Source organism: Platalea leucorodia, assembly GCF_965183815.1.
Source record: "Platalea leucorodia genome assembly, chromosome: Z".
NCBI lineage: Eukaryota > Metazoa > Chordata > Aves > Pelecaniformes > Threskiornithidae > Platalea > Platalea leucorodia.
Window position 1 is genome coordinate 39681500 of NC_138858.1, and position 17478 is coordinate 39698977.

Here is a 17478-nt window from a genome sequence, read left to right on the forward strand (position 1 = left end):
TTGTCGGTGCTGACTGCCCAGAAACAACGCATACAAACATTAAGGACAGGGAGCATTGACATGGAAGTAAAGAGGTTGCTCAGATGAGGAAGTAAGCAACATATCACTACTAATTCAAACCACACTGATTTTTGCAGATAGTATGCCACTTCCATATACTACAGTGGTTCCTAAGTCATCACTGCCTTGCCCTCTTGATTCTCATCTGCAGTGGTATGTTTGCCTCCTCGTGGGTTGTGTGTATGACACAACCCTGCCAGACAACATCCTTCACATGGCCCAAGTCCTCCAGGCTCTGGTGCCTGCTCCAGCATTCTCTTTTTGAGGGTTTCTTGCAGAAAGCTAGTTACCATTTCTTCTGCTATTGACATTGCTGCTCTGAAGCATATGATAGGGAATCAGTCTCTTCCTATGACTGGCAGCAACAGCACACCTCAGTACTCGTTATACCATTAACTTTACATGTGATTTCTAATCTGACAATATTCACAGCACAGTGTTATTCCTGAGAAGATTGTCATGATATATGGTAATATATGGGATGTATGATATGGTATTTTACATATTTTGACTGCTACAAATGGTTGCTTTCTATCTGCTTTTTGGATTCTCAATAGAATGAACATATTTTGTCAAGTTTGGTTATGCAAGAAAATATTCATATCTTTTGAGAAAAGGAGGAATTTTATATACTTACTTTAATGGACTAGAAATGTACCCACTTTAAAGAACTATATTATCATGGTTTAGAAATGTAAGCTATAGATAAGGTTGTTTTAAATACCATTTAATGCATCTTTTTAATTCATTTGTAAAACAATCTGAAAAGTAAGTAAAACAGAACAAAAGATCACAAAATATTTCCCATTCTCAATCTCAGTTAAAAGATGTCACTGATTTTATTAATTTAATTGCTTAATCCAGCTGCTTATATTATTCAAATAGTCATAACCACAATTAAGATGGGACCTCATTGTCTTGGGTGCTGCAGAAAACCACAGTCAGTAGAAAATTTTTGTTTCTTGAAAATATGGATCATATGCCAGAGGCAAATAAACTTTACCTCTCTGTGAACAGAACTCTTGATTGTATTCCCACTTGCAACACTTATCCCCACAATAAACATAAAGGGCAATATTTAATATGGCATTTTCTCCAGCATCTGTAGTACATGGTTCTGTAGGGTGATAAAACCCCAGCTAGAAGCGCTGCCAATGGTCATCATCATTGGTAAAATTATTGTGACATTACTAGTTGGCCTGCATTTGATATATTAATTGACTTAACTGAAACAGAAGTTAAATTGCTTTCAGAAATAGCCAAAAATCTTTATAATTTGCAGGGAAGCCCAGTCTGAGGTATACTTTCAGGCTATATCTACCACATTTTCAAATAGTTTTAGATGAATTGCTTTACTGTATACATTTGAACTAGAGTTAGTAAAAAGGCACATTGCATTGTGCTTATTGAACTGCTATAATTTGTGTTAAGTGTGGTCAAGCAGGACTGCCAGAACCAACATGTGACTGATCCAAAGTCCACTGCAGTTGCTGTGAGACAGTGGATGCTCATTGATTTAAAAATCATAGGGTGAAAAAAATGGTGCTTAAATACAGTACCTTCTAGAAAACAGCCTTTATTTTCTAAATCTACATCAAAAGTTTTAACATAAACTCTGCCCTCCCTAAGTCTTCTTAAACCAGTAAGTGCTAAAATACGCATTTCGTAAAAGATAACAATAAAATCAGTTATTTATGAACATTTGGATCATTTAAACTACTGGGTTGCGCAACATAAACTCATTAAAGCCTTTATGTAAATCTGTAATTAGGCTGGTGTTGATCTAAAATTGAAAATAAAGAGAGATTACTAATTTGGAGGTGGGAAAAGACAAAACTAGAAAATTTTACAAACTTTCAAAAATATTACATTTTTCCAAACATTTCTGCCAAATTATGTGTTGATTTTACTGGTTAAATTTATTTCTAAAGATATACTTTAAAAAATCAGAATTTATAATTATAAAAAATCACCCTTCACTCCAGCATCAGTTCAGCTAGAATACTTCAGCATCATAATGCTCTAATTTATTCCTTCACTTTTCTGTCCATTTTTTATGAAGTTGAAGCGTTTTCTAACTAAGCAATGCTGTCAAATTAGTTTTAAATCTTGCCATTCTCTGTTCTCTTCGTAAGCGTACAGAAAGAGGAAAAAAATAATTAGTTAAAAAAATAGTAGAAGTTCTAAGTTTTGTCACATGAACTGAAATGAGTACAGAACTGAAATATTAATTTATTCTGATTGTCACCTTTAAATAGGTAATGACGGTAAGATATAGTGCCCTAAGGCTATTGTGCAGAAATGCACACGCTGCACATTTTTAATTGCTCACTAGATGGCAACATTGCTCTGCTGAAATACAGGTGCAAGGCTGTAGACACCTGCCCTGCAAAATTTGACTGTCACCTCGATAGAAGGGATATTAAACTATGGCTTAGAAAAACAGGTGAAGAAACATTATGCAGGACTACAGTCACAAAACAATAATTTCTGCTTCAGTGGGTAGTGGCCTTGTAAAGGGAACATCAACACAGACGTTGTTAACGTCACCTTATTATGGGTTTTAGTGTTCATTGCATTTTGAGTGTGCTGGTCCCTCCAGTGTCCCTTCAAATAACATCAAACTGATCAATACATGTTCAGTAAGCTGTCCATTAACACTTGATTTGGCCCATGGAATGAATCCTGGAGATATAAAGAAGACAGTTAAAGAATAATAATAAAAAATGCTTATCACATTGGAGAAATGCTTTTGCAGCCTTCAACAGCAAGGCACAGCATACTTTTTAAGACATCTGTCTGAAGCTGGTATGCATATTGCATATGCAACATACAGGGCTGCAGACATCCATGAACAGTGCAGGCATGGAGGAATAAACTAAATTCTTCTAAAGTTAATGGGAAGATTTCTACTGAAAGGAGAAAGGTGTGGGACTGGCTTTGAAATATATCCTCAGTAGAGGGGCTGAGAATATTTCCAGGTGAAGATCTCCTCTCAGGATGGGATAGTGAATGAACTAAATGCTAAGCTCCTGCTTATATGATATTGCAGCAATGGAAATTTAGTAACTTTACAGTACATCAAGTTGTTCGCTGTAGGTCCTGAGATGAATGTATGAATCCAGCTAAATTAAGGCTTACATATGCACAGGGTGTCATTTGCAGTTAGCAGTGGGGCTTTTCTTTTACATACCCATCCTGAGCCAGTCTTTAAAACATTTTGAAGGTTTTATTTACTGTCATTTTCCAGTCAATGGGTCAGAGTCAAAAGAGCTGTATGTTCTGGTGGATTTGGTGAGTAGGGCAGGTGATGCCTCCTCCAGTTCTCACCACGTGGCTGCCCTAGTGAGCTATTGCCCACCTTAAGATGCACACAGCAGAGCAGGGTCAGAGGGGCTGGGGAAAGGGAAGATCAAGCCTGAGCCTACGAACCTTACTTACTATTTGACTTTAATTTTGGTAGAAATGTAATCTCTCCAAGCCATTGGGTACCTTCAAATAGCGCTGATGTTGAAGAAATGCTATGTAAATATACACAAACAACACTTTTTTTCTGTAATTATAGAGGCTGGACTATGTGACCTCCTGTACACTCTAGTGGTGCCTTATTGACTACCTAAATACACACAGCTATAGGGCACTCTTCAATTTGACCTGGAGTGAACACTTAACCGATCTGTTTTCTCCACAACACTGTTCGCTAATAATTTTTTCTCTTCTTTAAGAAATCATAGGCTGGTAACCTCAACTGCAGTCAAGGCAGGGAAACCTTTCCATTAACTTTTATAGACCAAGGTCTGAGCCACATATTTTGTGAGAAAAATGCAATACTCAGCTCACTGATAGATAATGTTATGCACATATATTTAAACAAGATGGTCTTTAATTTGACCAAGTCTAAAAACAAGCCTTTAATACCTGCTAATTTAAAATCACACTTGGGAGCAAGTGTTGCTGTCCTTCTGTGAGGCTACCAGGGTCAGGAAATGGAGCTCCCTTCTCCCTTTAGGATTTCCCATGCACTAGCTGACCTCTGCAACTCTCTCTGTGAGGAGAAAACCATTCTACGAGTGACTAAATTCTCACTTTCTACACCACAAGCAGATTTCACCCCATGGTTTGAGCTCCCACCACAGCATGAGGAATTTCTGCATTCCCAGATGTGAAGATTGTGCCCTGGTCAGGGATAAACAGGACCGTACTGTGGAGTCCCTGGCAGCATGCACCCTCAGGCCTTGGGTGCTTCCTGTGCTGGCAGCATCGCTGGCTGGCGGGACACACCTGGGTCATGCCATTTGTGGACAGCAGCACAGGTAGAGAAAGAGCCTGCCCAACTCAACTGGTGGCTGCATCTGACCTACTTTGTGCTCTGTCCACTTGGCTACAAATCCAGATCAAGTCTCCAGTAAGATGCCTTGAGTTAACAATAAAAATACTTCCCTTAAAAGAAAAAGGAGCTGGCCTGGAAATGCAGCTGATGCTAAGCTAAGCCTCTGCTCCTGTGTGCTTATTTATGAGCTTTGGACTGATTTCTTTATGCTTTGAGTTTCTTTTTGTAACAGGAACTGGAATACTGACCAGGGCTGAGCCTAAGGCACAGTTCTGCCTAATGGGGAGCTATCTGATTTTATCCAGCTTTTCTCCATTGTAAGCTCTGGCAGTTACATGAGAAATTTGTGTCTGTATCTGAAACTGCTCTTTCTTACACTTAGCCTTTTCTTCTGTAGGAGACATTACCTATCCTGCTTCTCATAGTGATCAGATAATGTGCAGTTGTACCCTGGACTATTCAACTCATTTGGAGGAATATATTAGTACTAAATACGTCTGAAGGAGCCTTATACAATTTTAATTTGTCAGCATCTCTTTCATCAACACCTATTTCCTGCTACAGTATTTAGAGATACTAGTAAGCATGCAATGCAGGATAAGCTATATTTTGCTTCCTGTGCCGTTCTAATACTATGTGTTGAAACATTTGCTGTGTAAAAATTTTGAATTTCAAAACTGTTAAGTTGAACATTTTCCATTTCCACTGCAAAATCTACTGTAGATGAAGGTATGTTCAGGAAAAAGGGCACTTTCACATTCAAAATAAAGCATAGAGCTGATAAAGATCAAAGTAGGCCTGACCATTTCTATTCCTTTTTGGTAGAATTAGAAAATTAACATGTGAAGAAAAGAATGTAAATGATGTGTAAATTATGTCATAGAGTATCTTAGAAAACATTATTTTTATAACTGAATGAAACTGAGAGGGAAATGAAGACTTGTTATATGGATTTTTCAGAGAACCTTACTGTTGAATAGCAAGCAAAAAGTAAATACTAAAGTAATTTATGCAATTGCAGCAAGTTGTTTAGTCAGGTGCAGCAGGGACCATTGTTATAACTTGTTTTACAAGCATTTAACATTTTCATTAATAATCTGCAAGAGAGGGTTCACAGCATGCTAATTAAATGAAGAGAAAATTTTAAACTGAAAGAAGTCACAAAGCATCAATGAGGACTGAGACAAAAGGTAACAGGATTGAAAAAGTTAGAAAAATAAGAAAGAGAGAATAAGATTCAAATCGGAAATGTGTGGTTAGAGTTATCTTAATAAAAACTGCCCTGTACAGGAGAGAATCGAGTGAGAAACAAGCAAAGCAGTAAAACTGAAGGAATAAGTGAACTGGATATTGGTTGGCATATGATGCAGAAGCTGCAAAGACTACTTTGATTCCGGGCTGCCTGTGAAGAAGTCTGTCCCCTGGAGAGCTTATGGCAACTTTTAGGAGCGCAAGGATGGAAGGATTCTCATGCATTCACTTATGGGGAAAAAACTAAGAGGGTTGCACTCAAGATCAGGCAAGTGGCAAGTGAGGTTGTGCTTAAAAAATACATATATTTGAAGAATATAGAGACCAGAAGAAAACTAAGACCAGAAATTTGAATCTGGTAGAAAGTCTTCAGTGAGCACATAATTTGTTACACATTTTCCTGCACATGAGCATCCATGGGTAGAAAACATGCTACAGATTCTAGCTGTACCTTCATTTTTTTTATCAGACAATAATTACTACATACACCCTTTCTGCAATATACATCAAGCGCATGCCACATCTCCAGGGCCTCAGTAGGTCTGAGTATACACATACATTTACACATCTCAGTGTACAGCCATGAGGCAGCAAGGCCAGGCCAGAACTATAGAGGTTTTTTATGATGTGACATTAATTCATTTGTTATGGGTGCTTTTGAATACCATCTTTTTTTTTTTTCCTTCTTTCTTTTTAATTAAATTTCATTAACAAACTGTTATCCTTTGATTATATTCTCAACCACAACTGACTCAGCATACTTCATTTGTTGAGGTGGGAAGTACCTAATTAGGATGCCAATCTTCTCTCATGTTATTTCTTTATAATAGAAGTAGTACTTCCAGTTGCGTTGGAGAGGTATGACTACAGGCATTAGATGAACAGAAATCCTCCTTAGAGAAGAATCACTGTTAGCTGTTGCCTTTCAAACTGTCTCATCTCACAGAGAGTTCTCTTTGCTATTTTTCAAAGAAGAAATCAAGGGACAGGTTCTCCAAGCATTCAAGCAGAGGAGCAGGGGTATCCATGCAACTACATTCAGAGTTTGTGCACCTCCTGAATTCAGTGAACTTGCTCTGCATGTACATCCACACACCAGAAGTAGTGAGCTGCTGATTTTTGACAATAAATACCCTAGAATTAGCTGCCATGGGGATTCTGGTGTTGACAAGAATACGGATCGCTGGCTGAAGAGATCATTTAACCCTGCTAGTAATGAGCTCATTTGAAACAAGCTCCCTGATAGTAATTATCACTTGGTTCTGATTGATTCATCACCTGCTTTGGTGCTCCTATTTCATAAACAGAACATGAACCGCTGAGTTTAAGAAACTGCATAATTTGCAGGTTTTGGTAAAAACAGAACTGCCTCGATATTGTGTCGATTACTGCCAGACTGATTTTCTTTACTCCTTGTATGTGTCTGCAGATATATGCACGTGTCAATATGTAATTATTGTGTACCTCTGTAGGGAATGCCCATATAATGTTTTAATAAAGACACATTATATATATATTACACTAGAGAAATAAGAATTTTCCTTACCTATTTCAGTCATGGATATCCCCGGAGCTAATTGCCCATTGTTGAAAGAGCTATAGGTAAACAAGTTTGGTACAGAGGTGAGGTCATAGATAGGTTCCTGCTTTATCTGTTTGATTCCAGTCATGTCTAACCCAGACTGGTCTGGGGAAGGCTGGGCAGAATCCACGTTATAATAAGCCTCAGACTTCGGCAGGTCGATGACGTGCCCATTTGAGTAGGTGCTGCCAGTTTCGTTATTCAGGTTGCTCAAACCGTTGCTGATGCTGTTGCTGTAAACCCTGGCGAGGGCTTCTGCCTCGCCGCTCTGCTGCTGCCGCTGTTCCTGCAGTCGCTGCTGGTGCTTCTGCACTTCAGCATACAAGCTATCCCTCTGCTTTTTGGACATTCTTCCAAACTTCACAGCTGAAAAGAAAGCACAACGCGAACCATTGTCGTCTTTCATTTTTTGTTGATTCCCCTCAACCCCACCGCTCTTTTGATATTTACTTTCAGCATTACTTTTGCTGTGGAAACTTGTCTTTTTCTGTGGAAATGAGAGAGGATGCAAGGCTTTACACCATATGCATCTCTCAAAGGAAAATGTATTGTGTGCTTGAATTTACCAGGTGATGACAATGACTCCTATTTGACAGGAGGGCCTCAGTCAAGGAACTCACTTCACACTGTGAATATTAAAAAGACCATGCATCATTTTACATCTCTGTGCTCTCTGAACAACAACCCAGAGCTGTATGAAATGTACAGTCTGTAGATTCATATCCCATATGATTTACCAACTTTTCACAAACGTTTAAACAGTGCACTAACAGGATTAGTACTCTGGATGAAAACAAGCCCTAAAGCCCTATCATAGCATCCTTTCAATAAGGTGTTATCTTCACACTTTTTAAAAACAACCTTACAGGTTAGAGTTAGAACCTAGAGGAAAATAACAAACTTGAAGGTAAACAGCACAAATGAATGTCGTCTTTTTGCACAGAGGAAAGATTCAGGGATTTACACAATCAATTTACATAATCTCCATGCACAAATCCATGCATTCCTTCTGATGAGAAAGGGAGGAAAACATCAGAGTGCAAACCACTCTCCCCAGGAACAGGGTTCATTACACTGAGATTGAAATTTTCAAAAATGACAGGCTGATTGCTGTGGAACTAGGAGGAGTAAATCCACAGCCTGCATATACAGCGGGCCATAGCTGATTATCTTCCCCCCCTGTCCCCTCCCCCCCAATCTCTCTATAACTTCTGGCTTTCTGCTGGGCTAGATCTTGGAATCTCAGAGCAGAGGTTGTTGTTCATTGTGCTCTAAAACAAATGAGGGATAAGTTCAGCAGAATTTATCAGAGCACAGATAAGAGGACATTGCTCTGGAAATACTAATTTCTATGTATTATGAGGTGTGTTTTCCAATGCTGAGTATATTCAGTCCATCTGTAATTGGGATCAATTCAGAATCATCACATTTATTAGCACAGGATGGGCTTGGCTCTCATTTTAGCTGCCCTATAGTTCAGCTATAGCCTTCCAGAAGAACCTGAGCCTACACGTGTGGATGAATGTGAAAATCTTCAGTCAGGAGAAAGAATAGAAAAGGAAGAGCGAAATATGAAAAGGCAGTGCCAGAATACCAAGGAGATGGCAGCCTCTTCAATTTATTTGCACTTTTTTACAGTAAGAATTCTTTTTCTTGTTGCCAACCTCAGCTTACTTGCAGCCCTTCACACAGGCTGCAAGCTACCTCATATGAACACAGCCTGCCCTTGGAATCAGTCCACAGTGCGCTGCACACTCTTACGGACCATATACAATGACTGCATTTTGAAAAATGCAACTGTGTATTTTCTTCAAATTTAGAGCCTCAGTAATAAAAACAAACACCCACTGTTTATTCTCATTATATATTCATTAATTGGATTCTCCAGCTGCTGTCAATTAGCATCCTGCCTCCGCATGATAAAAATGAATCTGTTACATGGCTGAGAGGTAAAAATCACATTTAATTTCTCTGTTAAAAAAAATCCATACAGCCTATTTTAAACTTGCAAGAGCTCTTAATATTGTTAAGTATAAACACCCTTACATAAACAATGAGAGAAGAAAGTGATGCTGTCAGAAGAATCACTCCCTTTGTCTGTACTCAGTGGTCCCTGAATTATAGGCTGGGAAAACTGTGCTGTCAGTCACATTAAAATGCCCCTGTGGTACCTCAAATCATTGGAAGATATTACTTCTAGGAGGAAAGCATGTGCTGTTAAATTACTGAAATGTTACTACTTTAATCTCCTTCAGGAAGAATTGGGAGCTAAGGCATCAAGTAAGCTGCATGCTAGGACCAAAAAGAGTTCACAGATTAAAGGCTAGACTGCAAGAACCCTCCCAGACTGGTGACACTGATGAGCAAGCTGGTTCAGTGAGGAAGGAAAACACCTATTACAGTCCAAATTTCAAACATGTTTATAATCTGTGGACCATCTAAAGAAATAGTTCTTTAAGTAACTTCTCCTTCAATGACTGTTAATTTCAAATGACATGTTTTGTGTAAACTTTCTAAGACAGAAAACTGCTGCCAGGCAATTGAAATTAATATAACCTGCCTTCAAAAATAGAACATTTTCTTCTCATACTTCCTGACAATTTAAACTGTGTCTGTGAGCTGGAAACCCCCTGCATGAGCAGTGGTGATTGGGGCAGGTCAGCTGCAGGTAGCCTTGCCCAAGACTCTCACTCTGCCCGTAGCTCTGGTGTGGTGCACGTTCTCAGCCTGCCGATCACGGCTCGTCACACCACGGCTTGGAAGGTGTACCAGAGCTCCACAGGGACCAAAGGACAGCTATCAGATACACTGTTGAGTTTTCCTCTGGTGTAATGTCCATTTTCAGTGCTAAACTATGAAACTATAGACCCAGACAGGGACAGGGGGCAATGCACAGGTAAAAGAAATGTTTTTTTAGCAATGCAAAATATTTGGTCAAGTGCTCTGAATAAAACAAACAGAAACCTGTAATGCTATCAAGGTGTAAATTTCTTCTTAACTGCCTATTTACTGTCACAGGCCTTTAGAGATCTCAAGGAAAGGGATGCTTTCACACATCAATATTTAATGTTAAGATAAATGTTAATGTTTAATATAAGAGGTTATACAAGCTGGAATATAAATCCACCTCTCCAGAGGTGACCTTTTTGTGCTTTTGGTCAGAACAACACATTTCACTTCCGACTCTTTCTGTTTCAAACTAATACTGCTCTCCATTTTGTGATTTCCCCAACCTCCCCATGAAAATAGCCTCCTTTGTTAACTGAATGGCAAAGATCCGTGTCTCACAGTGCACGCATTACAAAGCAAGGAGCTTCTCCTCTTCATTTTCCAGAAATCTACAGGGAGTTTAAGTAAGTCAGCAGTGAAGAAGAGTTTCAAAGGGTTTAGGCGTTAAGCAGGAATCTGACTCCTTACCGTCTCGAGACATTCCCAGGGCAAGACATTTCTGCAGCCGGCAGTGTTGGCAACGATTTCTGTTGGTTCTGTCAATTAAACAGTTTCTCTGCCTTGGGCAGGAGTAGGAGGCATTGTTCTGCTGACTCCTCCGAAAGAATCCCTAGGGGCAAGAGAGCAAGAGAGACAGTGTTACCATGTGCATATATGTGCACGCACACACACACACACACACACACAGAGAACCATGTAAATGACCACAATAAACTCTTATTTAGTGCAATGCTACTTGTGCTATGGCTTTGCAGATGTGTTGGCCTTGTATAGTGAAATTAAAGAACATTTATTTATAATAAGGAGAATTGTGCTTTATTCTGTAAAGAATGTAATTCTACTTTGTTAAAACGCAAACAATAATGTTACAGAATGCATTCTTGTTGTGCAATAATGACCATGTATCATCTAATGCTTCCTCCTGATAGAGGAAAAGCTTGTCAGCATTTGTAAACAGATGACTTAAAAGTACTTGTTCTGACTATTTTCTTCCTTTAATGAAAGGGCCTGGTAATAACCAGCACTGGCTATGCATAGCATTAGAAGCTGAAGTCTGCTGTTGAGTTTAATCTGGCAAATGTTGATCTGATCTGGAGGGACCACACACTTCAGGAGTGAAAAGTAATTCAAATTCAAACATCACAAAAGCACTAGGATTTCATGACTGTATCAAGTAAAGCCAACACACAAAGGAGAAAGCAACACCTTTAGACACTACCATGAGAAAGTAATGACATTTTCCATTTCAACGGAATATAACATTATCCATTTTATCTATGTAAAAATGTGTAGTTATTCTATCTCCTAGAAGGTTCTTCTGGCCAGTTGTGGTTATTTAGCTGAAGATCAGAGGGCTAGAAGGAGAGTATTAACCCATACCTAAGGCCTTATGAGCTCCCAGCTGCTATGAATGACACCGAGAGGTACCGTTATGGTAGAAGTGACATGAAGTGGCAGAGGTGACAAGAGGAACGAAACCAGGGGATGAGGATTAGAGAGAGAAAGAGAGAGGGAGAAGGCATTTTGTGATATTCTTTTCTTTTCTGTAAAATAAAGGACAGGAGGAACCGCAAGTCCAGAGAGAGAGAAACAAAGAAAAGTTCCTTAGCCACTTTGGCATCTTTAGACACAGGCAGCTGCAGGGTTGTCTAGCAGGAGAGCTGAAAGACAGACTAGCCACCGCAGGAAGCCATGAGGAGAAAAAGGGCAGAAAACATCATTACTGCAGTTACACTAGTCACCAGAAGTGATGCCAAAGTGATTATGCCTTTCTGGGCTGGTTTGCAAACAGCTCTGAATGGAGCCAAAAAGTAAGAGCTGACTTCATTTACCAGGCAAAACCAGTGTTATCTCTGCACAGGCTGACAGACAGTAATACTGAGCAATGAAAATCACGACAGCCATGTGTTTTGGGGAAATGAGAGTGGGGAGGCAACAAGGGGACAGTGTCACAGGGCTCAATTCGCTTGCTACAGGTAGTGCCTGAATTTTCATTCAAGTCCTGGTGAACGCAGTAAGGATAGTGTGGCGTGTCAGTAACAACAGGTGACAGGCATGATATCCCACCAAGGACACCAGCAGTGCTAGTTCCTGAGAGTGAGCGTAAAGTGACTCATTTAGAGTCACAGAATCATAGAATCGTTTAGGTTATAAAAGACCTTTAAGATCATCAAGTCCACCTGTTAACCTAGCAATGCCAAGCCCACCACTAAACCATGTCCCTAGGCATCACATCTGGCCCATGCTGGTTTTATCAGTGATTATAGTATATCTAAAAACTAAACTAAGTTTTATGACTTGCAGTTTTGAGAACATGGATATCCTTTAGGGAAACTCTCAGAAAAAACTGGTGGGGACTTACCTGATCCTGGCTGACCAAAACTTCCCTGAAACTGTGGAGGTGAGTTTAATTTAAGGCTAAATGGATGCTAATTGCAGACATTTCTACTCTATTTGCTGAACTTTACAGCCAGTTTTGTTTTTGACATGCAAAGGATTTTCTGGTTTAAAGGTTTAGATTTTAGCAGCTCCTATGTGGATATGGATTTGAGAGAAAAAATGAATTAAATAACATTATAAAACCCCACACAACCATCTAGCATTGACTGTGCCTTATCCTGTAGTGTTGTTTTTTCCATTAAAGTTGATCTCATCTCAGAAGAATTTGTTTGTTCCTTCTTTGCCCCTCTTAGGAAAAAATCAAGGGTTACATAATAAAATTAATCTGCAGCAGGTAGTTTATTTTTCCAGGGAGACTTTTGCAGTTTCTCCTGCATAAGATCTACATGTTGTCTTACAAGGTACAGACAATCCTTTCATTTCATTTTTAGAGGATCTTTATATAATGTTGGCTATATTTACTGAGAATAATTCCATTTGAGGGAAGGAGGATGCAGTTCATTACTGAGGAGGTATGGACTTAAAGGTAAGTTTCCCAATATTCCCAACACTGACAACAAGTCTTTCTGCATCTTAAACAAGTTACTTTATCCATCACCGACAGTCAGTCTGAGAAGGGAAATGGTCACGCAAACTACTTTCTAAATCATGACAAAAGAATGGTAGCAAACACTTTGCTCTGGGGGTAGCCAAGAGAGATGATAGAAGGCTTCTCAGCAAAAGAAGAAGCCACAAAGACAGATGGGATGGAAACCTGTCTTTAGGTTTCACCCCTTCAGTGACAATAGTGGCTGAGCCACCATTTTCTTCATTGGGTCCAGCACGTTATTCAGCATATGCAGGCATGCACATGAAAGAGCAGTAATATTTATCATGCCCCTTAAGGACTTATAATATGCATTTGCAGTGGCATAGCTAATGTAGGGACACAGAGTTAAAGGATTTCCTGTCCCTTGAAGTTTGTAGCACTGCCACTGGCAGTACAATCCTCGGATGCTGTGTCCTGAAATGCTGAGGTTCTCTGGTGCCTGGCTCAATGTGTGTGGAACAGTTCTCCCCTCTTCCTTCCACACATGGTCTCCCTCTTAATTAATTCAGATTTCTAACGCATTCAGACAAAAGGAGCCAGAAATGACAAGTTATTAGTATGTGGGCTGAACAAATACTTACTTAATCGCTGGGCAATGAAGAGCAGAGTTGCACTGCCCGAGACAGCGCTTACTTTCAGAGAGCTCTGACAGACTGAGATGCCTCCCATTGGACCCAATGTGAAAACTAATATCTTTTTTTTCACAACAGGCTCACAAAACAAGATTAGACTAATTGATCTGATACTGCAAAACTGGCAGAAAAAACAATACCGTTAAAACTGTTGTAAGAGGATGAGAAGCTCTTTATCTCAATAAGCAGTCTACACACAGCACTGAGGGGTATCATCTCCCCTTGAGGCAGACACAAGGGCCAGAATTAACCCTAATCACATCTACAGGAGACTCTACCCCTAACTGCTCTGTGGGCGCTGAGTACCAAGACAAGACACTGTTTTCTGCTTAAAGCATTTTTCTCCTGTAGCTTTTGGGCCAATTTTGAAGTATCAGATCATTTAGTCTAATCCTGTTTCATGTGATCATCATAAGAAGATGCTTATTTCTAGTCCAGTGTCAAAATAAGACAGTGACACACTGTGAGTTGTTCTGTTTACAACTGCTAACGTTTCTGAAGGAAATCTGATCTTTGACACTATAATGCTTCTCAGTGTATTGGCATTAAAAACTTTCTTTTGGGAATGAGTTCACTCAAATTTTCAGATTTTTCAGATGTTCTAAAATTTTGTAAAGTATTAAGTAAATACAGACTTGCTATTTCACTCTACAAACATGCACCCGCTTTCAAATGTACCAGTTTGTGTGTTTCCACATAGAAGAAATCAGAGATGCTGCCTCTCCATCTTTACAATTTCACATTTACAGTCAAAGCTAAAATACCAACATGTAGTATGGAATTCTAGTTTTCCATGAGTAATGATATAATTCCTTAGATAACAAAATCACAGAGTATTTTTAAAGTTGAAAACCGAAGCCTTTCTCCTCTTGGCTTGGGGTCTGATTCATGTTATTTGAAATAATGCCGGGTATAATATATTAATATGACTAAGCGCGATGGGAGGGATTTTTGTCCTTTTTTTTTTTTTTAACCTCCAATTCCCAGCAATTGCCCTGTGCTGGAGCCTATAAGGAAGAAGACAAAGGATCCTTTTACGCTACTCATAATGTAAGGCATTTTTTCTTTTGGAGATACAATTTGGCCTGCAGAGAATACAAAGGGGATAAAATAGGACTAAACAGACACCTGTAAGCTTTTAAGATGTTGAACTGAGATACCGCACCAACTTTTAATGTTACAGTGATTGTATAGGAAACAAGATAAGAAATCCATCTCTCAAGCTGATTCAAGGTAGAACAGGTGTGACTTACAGTTGCTAGCCTCTGTATCAGCACTTACACTGCATCAGATGTGATTAATTCATGTTTCAAACGAGGAAGTAACTCTAAAGACTATTTGATAAAAAAGAGAGCAACTAGTAAAACTAGGCATGAAATGCATTTGTATTAACAGCAGGTTTTACAGCCTTTGGCACCACTTGCTTGAAAGCATGTTAGAGTGTATTATGGTGCACAGATGCCTGAGGCTAATGCAGATGCTGATGACTATGCTGTATTAAATCTCATACCTTGCAGCCTTCACATGTGATGACTCCATAGTGTATTCCAGAGGACTTATCACCACAAATTTTGCATGGTATCACTTCAATTTGCGCTGAAAAAGAAGACAAATATTTTGAGTACATAATTCTGTTTCACTTCTTTCTTTCTCAAATGAAGATCTTAAAAACTAGAGCTAGACAGTAGATAACCTGTTCACCCCCCTGACAATACAGAACTGCTTTGTATTGTACTGTTTGTTTCTGAATGCTTTGATTGCACAAATTTTAATTGCTTCACGTTATGTAGTTTCTACCATACCCCACAAAACTCTTTAAAAATTTAAGATATCTCACGATTAGCAAGTTTTTCCTCATACTCTCTGTTTTTGCTTTTACTGGTTAACTTCATCATCATTATTGCTAATGACAGTCATTGGGGTCCTAAATAATTATCTAGATTGTTCTTGGTTACACATTTCAAATATTCACGACTTTTCATTTTGCTGAGGTAGAATTATGTGGCATATTTTGATGCATTTTTCAAAGCAGTAGAGGTGATGAAGTTTTCATATCCTTCAGATTATGGCTTCAAGACACACAAAGATACCAGTCCCACTGGCAGAGATGGGCTTACGAATGATTGCTTAACACCTCTGTCTCTTTAAGCTATTTGTTTCAGCACCAAGTCCAGGCAGGCAAGGCCCACAGCCTGAGTTTAAGTAGTCAGCAGCTGTGTGCTGAGAGAGGCAAGTACAATCTGAAAATGTTTGAATATGGGTATGCTTCAGATCCTTTTATAAACATAATGGTCATTTAATTCAGGGGAGGAAAACATATTTCATTATCTTCCATGTATTTTTTCTTTTGCTAACATAGCCATTTGCTTCCCCCAGCTTCTCTGAATCCTGTGTGTGTTTTCTTTGACGATGCTGTAAAAGTGCATACTCTGAAATGCAGGCAGGGGTTGTGCCTTTATTCTAGTCAGATGCATTGAGAAGAAATAGAAAACCTATTTTCTTTCCCTTTCATTTGTTTTCCTATGTGGGACGCATGCCTCCCTGCAATTCTCCTGCCACTTGGAAGTAGCATCACACTTGGTAAGGATCAGTGCTCCTGGTAAATGTCCTTCCTCCATTCCCAGGGCAGCAATAGCAGCAGTTCTCTGCAACACGTCACTCATCAAATCCTTGGTTAGCAAAGCTGAGAGCTTGTGTAGTACGGCTACCCTGAGCACAAGGATTGCTAACTGCTAGTACTTTAAAAGGACACGTTCAACTTCAAAATGGATTGGGAGACAGGGAAACAAGATTATTGTCCAGATGCTAACTGCAAGAAGAGCATCCCATTTCAAACCTGTGGGCAGTTGAAAAGGTTATAAATGCTGGAGAAAAGGTACTTAAAAATGGCTGCACATTGTAAGCTAAGCACTAAGCATGCTTGTACAGTGGATGCTGTGACAATGTAATGATGTAGTCTGGATTTTGCCCCATTTCTACCTATGGTTATCATTTATCACTCTTAGGAGAAGACAAGAGTTTCCTAAGAGTTACCTTCTTGCCACTCCACAAGGTCAATGCTAGCTGACCCTCTTCTCTGGAAAGTTAAGTAACTATTCCCTTGGGACACCATGTCCCAAAGGAATGAGGGAAGAGGGATGTTCATGGATGGCTAAAGAGACTTTAGTTCTCTACTGTCAGCTCAGTTTCCTGAGATGCTGTCTCTGATCAAGCACATTTTTAGTCAAGGCTTAGGCAAGCAAACCAGTTTTGAAACTACTCCTAATCCAGGATCAATAGATGTAATTTTACTGTAGAAATTAGCAATTTGTTGTTAATATGTTCTGGATGGAGACAACTCAGAACCAAAATCTTGCCTCTCTTTGTACTTAAGAAAGTTTATATCTAGAAATACAATTTCCTATGCCATCCACAATTTTTGCGTTAACTTCTGTATCCTGTTTTGTTTTCATGAACTAGGTGGTAGTAGTTTCTTTCCCCTCTTAAGAAACTAACACTCCTTAGCCATTCTGGCATGATAGCCACATGAAAAAGAAGGCAATTCCTTACAGAAAAGCATCTGTTGTTCCTTGGCAATTTTGCCAGGTTGATCCTGCTCAAAAATTCCTATGCCTTATCCCCATTGAGATAATTAAAACATTTAAACATGCACCTCCAGGTACTGCTGTTTGAGAGGTTAGTTTGA

General features: G+C 39.2%; 1 protein-coding gene across 1 annotated transcript in view; it reads right to left on the bottom strand.

Annotated features, from left to right (window-relative positions):
• RORB (RAR related orphan receptor B) overlaps positions 1-16905 on the bottom strand; it is a gene marked incomplete at both ends in the record, with an annotated part of 38857 nt that extends 21952 nt beyond the window's left edge. The window contains 4 exons of the mRNA XM_082335409.1: positions 7188-7589; positions 10641-10782; positions 15304-15389; positions 16827-16905. Coding sequence (XP_082191535.1) covers positions 7188-7589; positions 10641-10782; positions 15304-15389; positions 16827-16905 — 709 coding nt within the window. The remainder of the gene's footprint in view (positions 1-7187; positions 7590-10640; positions 10783-15303; positions 15390-16826) is intronic.
• Between the last annotated feature and the right edge of the window lie 573 nt (positions 16906-17478).